Source organism: Geotrypetes seraphini, chromosome 5 (genome assembly GCF_902459505.1).
Source record: "Geotrypetes seraphini chromosome 5, aGeoSer1.1, whole genome shotgun sequence".
NCBI classification, from domain to species: Eukaryota; Metazoa; Chordata; class Amphibia; order Gymnophiona; family Dermophiidae; genus Geotrypetes; species Geotrypetes seraphini.
This window is the reverse complement of record NC_047088.1, coordinates 243,724,763-243,738,720: the sequence shown is the minus strand read 5'-3', so window position 1 is coordinate 243,738,720 and position 13,958 is coordinate 243,724,763. Positions and strand designations below refer to the sequence as shown.

At 41.5% G+C, this 13,958-nt stretch overlaps 1 protein-coding gene across 6 annotated transcripts in view; it reads right to left on the bottom strand.

Moving 5' to 3' along the window:
* Window positions 1-13,958, bottom strand: part of STEAP3 (STEAP3 metalloreductase) — a 61,390-nt gene that overhangs the window by 22,612 nt on the left and 24,820 nt on the right. For all 6 annotated transcript variants that reach the window (XM_033946490.1, XM_033946489.1, XM_033946493.1 and 3 more), the window contains 2 exons: window positions 5,674-6,164; window positions 4,238-4,765 (listed from right to left, as the gene is read on the bottom strand). In XM_033946490.1, coding sequence (XP_033802381.1) covers window positions 4,238-4,765; window positions 5,674-6,156 — 1,011 coding nt within the window. In that variant the 5' untranslated portion in view covers window positions 6,157-6,164. The remainder of the gene's footprint in view (window positions 1-4,237; window positions 4,766-5,673; window positions 6,165-13,958) is intronic.

Sequence of the window (13,958 nt, the reverse complement as noted above, 5' to 3'; positions counted from 1 at the left end):
CTCTCTTGCCGGCAGGCCCACCTCTTCAAAATGGCAGGCCTTCTCTTTCCCAGTGCATTCTCTGATGCACTGGGAGGGGCCTAAGGCCCTGATTGCCTCAGGCACCTAAGGTCCTTCTCCTGGGTGGGGCTTTAGGCATCTAAGCCATTCAGGGCCTTAGGCCTGTGCCCAGTGTATCCTTGGATGCACTGGGAGGGGCACAAGATTAGCAGCAGTGATTCCTATATGTTGCCTGTTGCTAATCCGGAAACCTCTCCTCTGTGCATCCCCCAGAAACAGGAAGTTCTTACAGAGGGTGGGACACAGCAGAGGAGAAGCTTCTGGGTTAGCAGCAGGCAGGAATTGCTGCCACTAACCTGTTACAGCAAGACCGAGAATAGTGCAGGAGATGCAGGGAGCTCAGCCTGCTGCCCAACACAGGCGGCATAATTAATTGCAGGGGCAGAAACGATGACAGTGGCTCCAACAGGGGGTTGAAGAGGAGAGAGAGCAGGGACCTGTGTGGCATCACGTACTTCCCACAAGTGGTTTACGTACCCCTTGGTGTATGTGTACTGCATTTTGGGAACCTCTGGTGTAAAGTGTTTGAGTATCCTATCTCATATGCTTTATGAATGTCCTAAACACCAGCCATTCTGGATAGATGTTTGGAAGAGTCCAAGAGATATAGTCTCTTACAATAAAATACTGGGATGCAATGAATGCAAAAATATGTCAAACAATAAATGTATTTTAAAATGTGTTTAGGCAAATGTCAAAAGTGTATAAATAAGTATATATAGCACTAAAAGATAATAGAGGCATAATAGTTATTTGCGATCTATGAGCTAATGGGACTCCTGAACTGGAGTACAAATCCTATCAAATTAGTGAGGTTGCATTACATGTGAATAATGGCAGAGAGAATCAAACAGTATAAAAATTTTACAGGAAACAAAACTGTACTGGGGAATATTTATGAATAGAAATTCCAAGGGTGATGGAGAAAGTATAGTAATGGGGGTATAGTACTGTCCACCTGGCAAGATGAGGAAAAAGACTGTAGAATGCTAACAGAAATTAGGAAGGATAATAAAATTGGCAGTACTATAAATAAAGGAAGATTTCAATTACTCTAATATAGATTTGGAGAATACCACATGACACTGAACTTTAAAAATACTTAATTGTAGTTCTATCCCCCTCTCCCCTTTTGTATTAGTTGGTCTGTATGTCTAATTGTCTACCCCATTATTTTAAATTATGTGTAAAAAAAATATATTTATATTTTATTAATTTTTGTACCTCGCTTAGTAAAACTAAGCAATTTATCAAAGTCCAATAAACTTGAACTTGAAACTTGATTACTTCATATAGCATCCAGTCATGGAACCAATAATAGAGGGAACTACTTTGGATCTCGTTCTCAGTGGAATAAAAAAATGTAGAACTTCATTTGAATATTGGACTTTGTTTTCCATGGTCTTTTTCCTGTTTTCCATGGTTTTTTTCCCAAGTCATATTTGAGCCCATTCTATTAGATTTTCTAAGGGTTATCTTGTCCTCCCACTATCCCCACAGATGGCCAGACATTTTCAACCCCTTATATTTATATATTTTCATTCTAATATCCCTTGGGTTGGAAGGGATAAAGTCTAAGAAAAAAGGAGGAATTAGAAAAAAAACCTAAAAGAAGTGGCTGTCAGGTAGAGACACTATTTAAACACACCATTTTGGAAGCCCAGACAAAAGCAAATATTCTATACATTAACGAGTAGAGCTAGAATGCAGGACAATATTTTATTAGATTTTTTTGAAGGTGTTAAACTTGTAGATATGGTGGTTTATATAGCATATTGAATATTCAGAAGGCATTTAACAAAGTCTGTGATGCGAGCCCTCTCAGAAAATTAAAAAGTTCTGGCAGAGGAGGTAGTGTGCTATCATGGAATGATAAGCAGGAAACAAGAAGTAGGACCAAAGGGTCATTTTTCTGAATGCAAAAAAGTCAATAGTAGAATGACCCAAGAGTCTCTTTTGGGACTTGAGCTGTTTAACATATTTATTAACGATCTGGAATTAATGCAATGAGCGAGGTGATCAAATTTGCAGAAGAAACAAAATTATTCAAAGTCTTTAAAACAGCAGAGGATTGTGAAGAATTGCTGAAAGATTTTGTAATACTAGGAGACTAAACTGCATCTGCCATTTAGATGGCCAAAGTGGACAAGTGCAAAGTGACATAAATAGGGAAAAATAATCCCAACTACAAGCACACAATGTTGCATTTTGTGTTAGGAGTTACCGTACTACCCAAGAAAAAAAAAAAATCTTGGAATCATTGTGGATAAGGCCTTGAAATTTTAAGACCAACATGGAATGGCTGCCAAAAAGGAAATGAGTATTCAAAAATGAATGGAGAATAAAACCAAAAATATCATTCCCTTTCTACATAGGCCACGGTGCAACCACATGTAGGATACTGTGTGTGGTTCTAATTACCCCATCTAAAAACAAAAACAAACCAAAAACAACCCCACAAACTGGAAAAGGTTCAGAGAAGGGCGACAAAAATGATATGGAATACCTCCCTTATGAAGAAAAGCAAAAATAGGCTACGGTTCTTCAACTTAGAGAGAGAGACAACAGAGGGAACACCTTAAAAGTTTATAAAATCACAAATGAGATGGAATAGTTAAATTGAGGGCAACTGCTTAACCTTTCAAATAACACTAAAGCAAGGACACTCCATGAAATTAACAAACAGCCAGACAACTGAAAACAAATCACTAGCCAGCAAATGTGGTCAAGACAACTAAAAAGAGGTTTGGACAAATTGGTGGAAGAAAAGTCCATAGAAACCTATTAGCCAGGTAGACAGGGGCATAATAACGGGCGGTTCCCACATAGATGCCTCAGTTATGCACATCCTTGCCACATTTAGACATCTGCTCTTTGACCAGTGGAAGACTGGCCTAATGGTTAGCACAGTAGACTAAGAACCAGGGGAACTGGGTTCAATTCTCACTGTGGCTCCTTGTGACCATGGCCAAGTCAATGAACCCTCCATCACTTGTGATCTCAGTAGGGCCAGAAAAATTACCTGCATGTAATATGCAAACTACTTTGATTGTACCACAGAAAGGCAGTATATCAAATGCATTACCCTTACCCTCTATGGCTGAATTAAGTGCAGATGTGTAAATGTTAGGTGTGTAATAACGTATATGTAATGGAATAGTGTGTAATAGCGTATATGTAATGGAATCTGGGTGCCCAGATGCTACTCATCACATGTCTTCAAAGTGTCTAAATGGAGGCACCCAGTTATAGAATTGCATTTATGCTTAACCAAATACACCAAGAAGAGCTAGAGCAGCGGTCTCAAACTCAAACCCTTTGCAGAGCCACATTTTGGATTTGTAGGTACTTGGAGGGCCACAGAAAAAATAATGTCTTATTAAAGAAATGACAACTTTACATGAGGTAAAACTCGTTATAGTTTATAAATCTTTCCCTGATAATTTTAGCTATACACACCTGAAAGCAGTGCAACATGCAGAAAGGGAAGTTTAAATCGTTTTTCGTTTTCTGCATGTTGCACTGCTTTCAGCTATGTATAGCTGAAATTATCAGAAGCAATTAAGGAAAGATTTATAAACTTTAAAAAGTTTTACCTCATGAAAAATTGTGATTTAGATTTTAATCCAAAGTATCAACTGCAAAGAGACAAGATTTTGGTGTAGTCCTCTAGGCTTTTTTGTAGAGGGAGAATCAATATCCGACTTGTGCCTGGAAAACTTGTGCCTTCAGTGTCCAGTGGTCGCGTCCGCAACTGCCTTCAGCTCTCACCTCCTCCTGTACCGGACACAACCACTATCTTACATCAAGCAGTCACCGCCAGGAGAGGTGCCAAATTTCACGAGAGTTCATGAGATTACGTACACACGCCCAAGCTGATCTGCCTCCAATGGTTATCTTACATTCTGGAACGTTGCCCGCCTCACTGCTGTAACCTCACGCCAAGCGCTTTCCTGCGTCTGTACGCGATTCCCCTCTCCACTCCACCTCACAATCGTGTACAGATGCAGGAAAGCGCTTGCGTGAGGTTACAGCAGTGAGGCGGGCAATGTTCCAGAACAATGGTAACATACCGAGGGCCTCAAAATAGTACCTGGCGGGCCGCGAGTTTGAGACCACTGATCTAGAGCCATTTCAGGAACCTTGGAACAAAAGGTTATGCAGAGAATAATAGTACCTGTTTGAATGCATCATTAAGTAGCAAATAGCGACTCGATCGGCGCATGGGCAAACACAGGCTATACACAGCATGCATGGCAGCACAGAAGAAGCTGACAAGCCCAATCTGTTTCCTGTGCTGTAGCCACTGATCCAGCCAATCTGGAAAACGCCTATATTTTGTGCCATAGTATAGCTGGAAAGAGGCCGCCAGAACACCGGGCAGGTAGACCAAAGACAGCATGACATATGCCACACAGGGCAGCGTGACGTTCACAAGCTCAATTGGGATTTTGTAGAACTTATTTTTGTGCTCTATCAGGAAGGGGTGCAGGACTGATCGGACGAAATTGTAGATGTAGAAGCAGATGAAGAGGCTCAGGGCCAGCAGGAAGGGGATCCTCCAGAAGGGTAGGAGCCGCAGAGGAACGTTCTCTATCTCACGGGCGGCATACAACGAGCCCATGTCCACAGGGAGAAAGCCCATGGTGCGAGCGATCGTCGCAACTGCAGCCTTTGCTTCTTGTGTGTCACAGGAAATTAGCACCTGCAATGGAACAAAAAATCCTCCCATAAATAATTCATGTTGGAGACCAAAAGCTTAGGGCACGCCCAGCCCACGATAGTATTTCTTTGGCAAAATTTTGGCAATAGTTTCAGCAGCCTCGTTACATAACATTCCCAATTCACACCACTGCTGCGTTCTATCTTAGAAATGTGAAACCTGGGAATCAACATCGAAATACAGGTAGCAATTAAAACCTTAGCTCAGGCTGCCAATATGAAGAGAGATTGTGTGTTCACTCCGATTCCAGAGGCTGTAGCAGAACTTGTTAGATTCCTATGAATCCATAACTGCAGTACACACATTTCAGACTTATGAAGAGGATATCTCATATACTTCAGTTACACTGAACTATCATCCTGTCATCACCAGAAACTCAGCCATATCTTTTGAATATCTTCACTTTTGGGTTCCACCCTATTTATCAAATTTAAAGTAAAGTAACACAGCAATAGACGATCAGGTAAGTCGGTCAACACATGACCCACCATTCACTATCAAAGTATATCAAGTCAGGTGCTGTGTATATCCCCTTAATCGTCACTTTTAGTCCTCAAGGGCCATCAACGGGTCAGGTTTTCAGGCTAACCTCAATGAATATGCAAGGAGGTTTGTTTACCCACTACCTCCATTGTACATAAATCTATTCAATGAATTTCCTAAAAACCAGATCCATTGGTGACCATCAAGGACTTGACATGAAGACAGAGTATGGATAGTTGAATTTAAGAACACATTTCATCAAAATCCCACAATAATCTGGGCTTGCATTAGTACATTTTCTGTAGCTTAAAATGTAGACACAACTTCAAAAGCCAAGTGCATTATGGCTCAAATGATCAGTTCAAAGTGCTATATTCTTTGCATATTAAAATCAAAATCATCTTTACCTGCTTATTTCCATCTCTTGGGCCACACTGCAGTGTCCATGCAGATATGACATTAAATCCTTTTACAATGGTGCATTGTGGAAAGAGAGAAGCCAAGTACTCTGCATTAGATTCTTTGTGATGGTTGATCTCAGTGTTGTTACTGACATCCACTAGTATCTTCCCAGCCAGAAGATCTGTCAGCTCGCATAGTGTGGTATAGTGATCCCGGAATACTGCTACAAAGATGACATCCGCCTTCTTTACAGCGTCTGCTTGGGGCATGACTTCAGCTGAAGGGGGAAAGAGGTTCATGCTACGCTTTGGGTTGCGGCTTCCAACAATGACCTTGAAACCTGAGTCCACCAGACGTGTAGCCAATGAACGGGCAAAGTCTCCGCTTCCCAGTATTCCAACAGCAGTCCCCACTGAGGTAGGAGAACTCTGGTCTCCATATGCTTTTAGGCAGTCCAGGAGTGGTTTTGCCATGTCCCCTCCCGGCATCTTTTCAGCTACAAGAAAGGACAAGAGGGATGTTCAGCAATGTAGCCTGGTCTACTATTGAATCTAAATGATGCCTTTTGAAAGCACAGTGCTCATCCAGTGAAGCTTCAGAGCATTTACAAAGCAATGTCTATAGATATAGGTAATGTGAAGCTATCTGTACCTTATCCCTTTCCCCTTCAACCCAACACCACCATTTTGTCTATCCCTAGTCAAATTCTTTTTTTCCCCCCAAATATTTTAATAATTTAACATAAATAATCAAAATATACAAATAATCAGTAGAAATATACAAATATACAGCAGTTAACTATAATATGAAAACAACTAGTTGCTTATACACTTCTGCCTCCATATTCGCTGATAGGGGATTAACAGAACCATAAATACTGAAATACCGTGAATAACTTTTTTTATATGTTATTTGCTGTTTTCTATTAAAAACCATCATGAATATGGTGAAACCGCGAGACCTGGCCTGTTTCTGAAGGAGAGGCAAAACACGGTGAAGAAAGTGCTGGGAATCGGCGATTTTCTCTGTAAAGCACTTGGAATCAGCGATTTCTCTAAGCAAGCTGATGTAATTTGGGGGGAGGAGCCATTAAACTAAAAACCGTGAATAATCAAAACGAATGCTGAAACTGTGAATACGGAGGGAGAAGTGTATCACAAATGATATACATAAAATGATGTTGACTATAAGGCCATACAACTAGTGTCTCACATCCAGTATATTTAACTATGGCTAATAGCATGCATGAAGAGTTCCCAACAAGCTTCAAAGAATAGCTTCATTGAATAACTCATATATTAACACTGAAGTACTACATGCCAATGATCCAGGGCACAATAAGATTGGACGGGGCTCCAAATTTGGTGGAAAGAACTAGTAGAGTTATCTAGTCAAATTCCAATGGAAATACTGAGTGAAATGGGTCAGTTCAAAGCCTTGGTCTGCAGAATCATTTGTGACAGTACTTTTAGCCTTTATGTTTCAGAACTCCAACCTGTGAAGGCTGGATATTCCTAGATACATAAATGTATTAACTTTCTCATGGCAAGATTTGGGAGAAAGTTAAAAGAGAGGATGGGCACATAGGAGAAGATAGTAATATGGGTATATTAACCTAGCATCATAGACACGGTGTGCTACAGTGCTTAGAGGCTCATACATCCTTCTTAATACAAAGGAAGAAGGTGGCGCAGTGGTTAAAACTACAGCCTCAACACCCTGAGGTTGTGGGTTCAAACCCACGCTGCTCCTTGTGACCCTGGGCAAGCAACCAATCCCTCCATTGCCCCAGGTTCATTATATAGATTGTGAGCCCACTGGGACAGACAGGGAAAAATGCTTGAGTACCTGAATAAATTCATGTAAACCATTCTGGGCTCCCTTGGGAAAACAGCATAGAAAATTGAATAAATAAATAGTTTGAAAAGCTTCAGCCTCGGATAACCAGAGCTGGTATTGTGACATCATAATGCCTCATTCCACCAATGCCTAAGAGCCAACCTCATCAGTGATGTCACAATGGCTTGATTGTCCTATACTTGGCCCACTTTTCGATTTCTAGAGTGAAACATGCTTGAGTAACTGAATAAATTCATGTAAACCATTCTGAGCTCCTGTGGGAGAACAGTACAGAAAATTGAATAAATAAGAATGCCACCAAGCTGTTATCTTCTACTGTCATGAGAGAATAAAGACTGCTAGGACCCCAGCCCTCTAACTCCCAACTCAGTTACAAAGCTTTTGTAAAATACATAGAATGCCATAAAAGAGCTTCCCACATTTGTGTTGCTGCATCTAGGAACATTATAAGCCTGCTATTGCTTACAGAGGCCAGTGGTAATTCATCTTCAACATCCTCTCCTAGTGATACATGATCAATCCACCACCGCCCCATTTGACAATCACATTTCTACCCTCAACTGGCTTTTCCTTGGTGGGTAAAGGGGCAGAGCAGAAGCAACCCTTGCCAGCATCTGGGTTCAAAATAGCATCTCTGTCCCCTCTAGGTGGACAAACTGCCAAATGAGAGGTGCCATTTTGAATTGAGATGCCAACGGGGCTGGAGCATCCGAGATCTATTCCTGCTCCCCACTAGCCAGAGAAAACCTCCAGAGAGCTGGGGGGGAGATTGGAAGTGATTGCTAGATTTTTTGAGAGGGTGGTATATCATTGCCTGATGTCAACGGGGATTGGAGGGATATATGTTTTATACCTGGCTTGCTATTTAGGCCTCAGGTCTGAATGGGTACCTGGCACTTGCATTTATCTGGGGGGGGTGGGCAAAACCCAAAAGTTGCTGTGTATACATTACATTACTGATTTCTATTCCACCTTTACCTTGCAGTTCAAGGCGGATTACATAAGAATTGTTATGATCTTAAGAAGTACGTATTGATAAGATATTAAGAAGTATTTAAGGAATAGTTTGAACATTTTCTAATTTGCTAAGGACTAGTTGGTAATGCAGGAGGAATTCAGAACATTACTAGTTGTATTATATTGGTTTTATGTATTTTTTGAAGAGTAGGGTTTTTGTTTCTTTTTTAAGGTTTTGTAGTCTGTGGTTGAAGTCAGCAGATTGGTGAGTTGTCGGTCCAGTTTCGATGCTCTGGTGGCCAGTAGGTTGTCATACATTTTTCTTCGTTTGACATTTTTGGTTGGAGAGGTGTGTGAATATTGTATGGGTTCTCCTGAGTCTGTTTGAGGTGGAGTGAGTTAATCGATTGTTCCAGTAGATAGGGCTGTTTCCATTTAAAGCTTTGAATAGTAGGCAATGGAATTTGAAGTGTATTCTGGCTTGTATTGGGAGCCAGTGTGAGTCGTGGTATGCCTCTGTGATGTGGTTGTATTTTTTCAAAGAATAGATTAGTTTTAGGGCTGTGTTTTGTATTGTTTGAAGTTGTTTCATCTTTGTTGCTGGGCAGGGGAGATATAGTATGTTGCAGTAGTCTATTAGGCCTAGGATTAGTGATTGAACCACGAGTTGGAATTGTTTTCTGTTGAAGAATTTTTGAACTTGTCTTAGGTTTCTCATTGTGGCGAATGATGTTTTTATAATTTTGTTGATTTGTTGATTGGTACAGGCTCTGCCTATCAGCACTCTGAGGAGTTTTAGCATGGGTTGAATGGGGTATGAGATCGAGTTTATTACAATGTTAGTCAAGGTTGGGGTTTTGCAGTTTTCAAGGAGGATGAAGTTTGTTTTGTCCGGGTTAAGTTTTAGTTTGTGTTCTTTCATTCATGTTGCTATTGTTTCAAGTGTTCCGTGTATTGTGCCTATCATGGAGGGCTCAAGTTGGTCGAAGGGGAGGAGTATGGTGATATCATCTGCATAGCTGTAGGAGGTAATGCTTAGTTTGTCTAGGTAGGAGCTTAGGGAGGCAATGTATAGGTTGAAGAGTGTGGGAGACAAGGGTGATCCCTTGTGGCACTCCTCACAGGTTGGATCAAGGTTCTGATTTTTCTTTGTTTGTTTTGACTCTATAAGTTCTGGATTGTAGGAATCCTTTAAGATAAGAAATGAGCAAAAGAACCCAAGACAACATCCTAGGAGTCACCGACAGAGAGGGAAGAAAATGAGGCAGAGTGCTGCAGAAGACCCTGAAAGACCTAGTGACAAAAAGATAGGAGTGAACTAAACCAGGGCAGGGACAGAAATGCCCAGCCAAGAAAATGCGTCAAGGAAGAGAAAACATCTAACAGTGTAGAAAATACCGTAAAGATAGAGCCAACAACGGGCTCATTGTGAGGGCAATCTCGGAAAAGCGTAGCTTGCCCTCTTGGGAAACTATTTATAGAAGATTATTTAAACTGACCTTATCCATCAATTATGTAGAGAATAGTTATAAAATGTATTATAGGTGGTATTATACGCCTGTGCGACTTTTCTCAATTTTTCTGGGGGGCACGGATCACTGCTGGTGTAACTGTGGAGCAAGAGGGAACTTTCTCCATATTTGGTGGTCCTGTCCAGCAGTCCGCTTATATTGGCAGCAGGTGGGTTGCTCTTTGGTTCAGATTCTTTATAAACCTTGTTGTGTTCTGCTGGAATGTTGTTTACTTAATGCGGGAGTTCCTGGTTTTGAAAGGTCAGTTTGGTCAGCCACAAAACTTAAGAGACGTGAGAGGTGTTTTATTCAGCATATGCAGACTCCTGAGCCCCCAAGCTGGCAGCTTCAGAAGTGCCGAAAACAGGAAATACAGTGACATTTATACATTTCCTGGCTAGACAACTGGATGCTAGAACAACTTCTCATTTGTTATTTTTGCTACATTTTCTTAACAAACATTGATCCTAAGCTCACACTTATTATTGGTTCATGAGTTAACCTTATAGTCCTATAGGGAGCAGGTCACTTATCTAAGCCTTGTAGTATTTCTGTTACATGTCCAGGAGGGCGAAATACAATATGGTTATCTCAGCATACACAGTAAGAAGCTAAAATACCCAAGCTACAACACCCAGTGTAGGCAAGCTAGAACATGAGATAAGTCAGGTCTGCAAGTAAACATAATTCAGCTTTTTTATTAAGGAGAAAACTTAGTTCAAGACTCAGGAAAACCAGTCCCAGACTCCTTTAGTTTCACTCCTTCTGAGCAGAAATTAACGGCCTGTATGTTTACTGCGGCCCACCTTGCTTTGGCGCAATGTTGGTGCACATCCTGCCATAACATCTTAATGAACTACTCTAAAAAATGGGAACCATATGTTCAATGGAGACAGCGCTCCCACTAAGAGTATATTAATGTGTGTGTTTTTTTTTTTTGGGGGGGGGGGTTAGGAGAGCTGTGGAGGGGATTGTTTGGGGTTTGGTCTCTGCGTATGTTATTTGTGATTTGCTGATCTGTATTATTTTGCATTATGTTCCATTGTACACTTTAATAAATATATTTTTTTTAAAAAGATAGAGCCAACACGATGAGGATAAGAGACAGCAAGAGTTTTTAGCTGAAATATGTCAAAAGGCAGAAACAGAAAGCAAAAACGTGTGAACTTGGTGATGGACAATGTGTTCTAATACTTTGGAAGGGAAAGGCAAACCCTGCCCAGTAACCAAAGTGAGGTGGACCCCCTACTCTGCCCAGACTCATTTTCAAAGACTAGTACTTTGCCAGTGAACCCTCTGTGAGGCACTTACATAAATAGCTCCTTGGCTGTGCGATTTAAAATGGATATACAAAATATGCCAGCGTAGCCAAGGGTTTTCTGCAGGCAGGAGACTGGCCTAGGCAAATTAAGGCTTTGGCTTTAAGGGGCATATAAATACTGTTAATAAAAAAAAATACATTACTAACTGCAGCAGCATATGAAAAATAGCATGTTGACTTTCAAATTACAGAATGACACGGTGACAAAATTCATCACCGTTCCCGTCCCCGCAGATAACCGCGGGAAATAATCCCATGTCATTTTCTAGTGTCTATTTGAACCTCAGTCCTTCTACACCAGCATTCTTCAAAGCAAAGCTTGTGGGTCAGTGGTTGTGGCCATTCATACTCTGATTCTTATGTGAGCCAAGGATAATGAAGCCATTGTGATATCACTGATGTGATTGGCTCTTAGGCACTGGTGGAATGAGGCATTATGACATCACAATATCTGCTCTGGATACCAGAGACTGTCATTCTGTAGTGTCTGTTTCAACCTCAGTCCTTCTACACCAGCATTCTTCAAAGCAAAGCTTGAGGGTCAGTGGTTGTGGCCATTCATACTCTCATTCTTCCTTCTCTCCTTAAAGAATGACATGAAGATGGTTTCCTGCGGTTATCCGCGGGGACGGGAACGATGATGAATTTTGTCACCGTGTCATTCTCTAGTTCAAATTACACCTTTTAAACGTGTAGACTCTCCTTAGTTGGGCAAGTGTGAAACATATACAAGATGAAGACGAACGATGAGAGGAGACAATTACAGAATTTGGGGGGACCGTGAGGGGAATTTTTATTTATTTATTTTTAATTATTCTTTATTCGTTTTTGACATCAAATACATAGTGCAAACATATGAACAATCAAGTAATATAACATACTGCATTCTATTCCAACAAATAATATAAAGCTGTTTAGCCCCCCTCAACCTAACCCTCCCCCCGCCCCTCCTGGATGTGCGAAGACCTCCAAAAAGATCTGACAACGCTGGAAGAGTGGGCCAAAAAGTGGCAAATGAGCTTCAACATAGGGAAATGCAAGGTCATGCATATTGGGAAAAAGAACCTGATGTTCACTTACAAGATGGGGGGATCACCGCTAGGGGTGAGCAACCTTGAAAGAGACCTGGGAGTGATGGTGGACGCAGTGCGCCACAGCCTCAAGGAAAGTGAACAAAATGTTGGGTATCATTAAGAAAGGTATCACAACCAGGACAAAGGAAGTCATCCTGCCACTGTATCGTGCAATGGTGCGCCCGCACCTGGAATACTGTGTCCAGTACTGGTCGCCGTACCTCAAGAAAGACATGGCGGTACTTGAGAAAGTCCAGAGAAGAGCAACTAAGCTAATAAAAGGTATGGGGGACCTCTCATATACTGACAGACTGAAAAAGCTGGGGATTTTCTCCCTGGAAAAGCGACGACTCAGGGGAGACATGATAGAAACCTTCAAGATCATGAAGGGCATAGAAAAAGTGGATAGGGACAGATTTTTCAAACTAAGGGGAACCACAGGTACAAGGGGGCACTCGGAGAAATTGAAAGGGGAAAGGTTTAGAACAAACGCCAGGAAGTTCTTTTTCACCCAGAGGGTGGTGGATACATGGAACGCGCTGCCGGAGGATGTGATAGGCAGAAGTACGCTACAGGGCTTCAAAGAAGGTCTGGACAGGTACCTGGAGGACAAAGGGATTGAGGGGTACAGATAGGAGTAGAGGTAAGGTTATAGGGACAGGATTAGAGGTAAATTACAAAATTAGTTCAGGCAGTGGGCCTGATGGGCCGCTGCGGGAGCGGACCGCTGGGCAGGATGGACCTCTGGTCTGCCCCAGCGGAGGCAACTTCTTATGTTCTTATAACAATCTTGCATGAATCAAAGGGAAATAATGTTAATAATAATAATATTAATAAGTCACATTCATCACTTACAAAAATTTGTTAACGGGCCCCAAATTTCCTTGAATTTGCTATGGTATCCCCTTTGCAAAGAATTGTTGTTTTTCAAACTTATAAATCTGGCATAATTATTCCCACCAGAAACCATAATTTGAGGGGCATATCTGATGCGACATGCAAATCAGAGTTTGGGACGTTTTGCGGAACACGCTCAAAAATCCAGCAGCAAACATGACCATTTTCAGAACAGAAAAAACGTCTTTATCGTTTTTGTTTCAGAAAAGGCTGTTCCTCAGATGTGCTTGACCGCAGTGTGTCTATCTTTTTGAAAAAAAAAAAACCCCATCTAAAAGAACAATGCACAAAACAAGCCATTGGAATGTAAGAGGAGCTAGCATTTTTAGTAGTCACCCAGACATCCCAGCAGAGCAGTGGGCTACCTTAGGGGTCACTGCAGTGAACTTCACATAAAAAGGCCCAGGTACACATCCCACCATAACCCTCTTATACCATATGGGGAGCTCTCCAAAACCCACTCAAAACCTACTGGACCCAACTGTACACCACACCAATACCCTTCGGCCTGCAGATGTCACCTATAAGTAGGTACAGGGGAGTTTGGTTGGTTTTTGGAAGGCTCACATATTCCACCATAAGTGTAGTAGTCAGAGTGGGGTATGGACCCGAGTCCCCATCCCTATGGTTGACTACACCATTCACTGCGCTGGAATGGAACGATTCAGCAC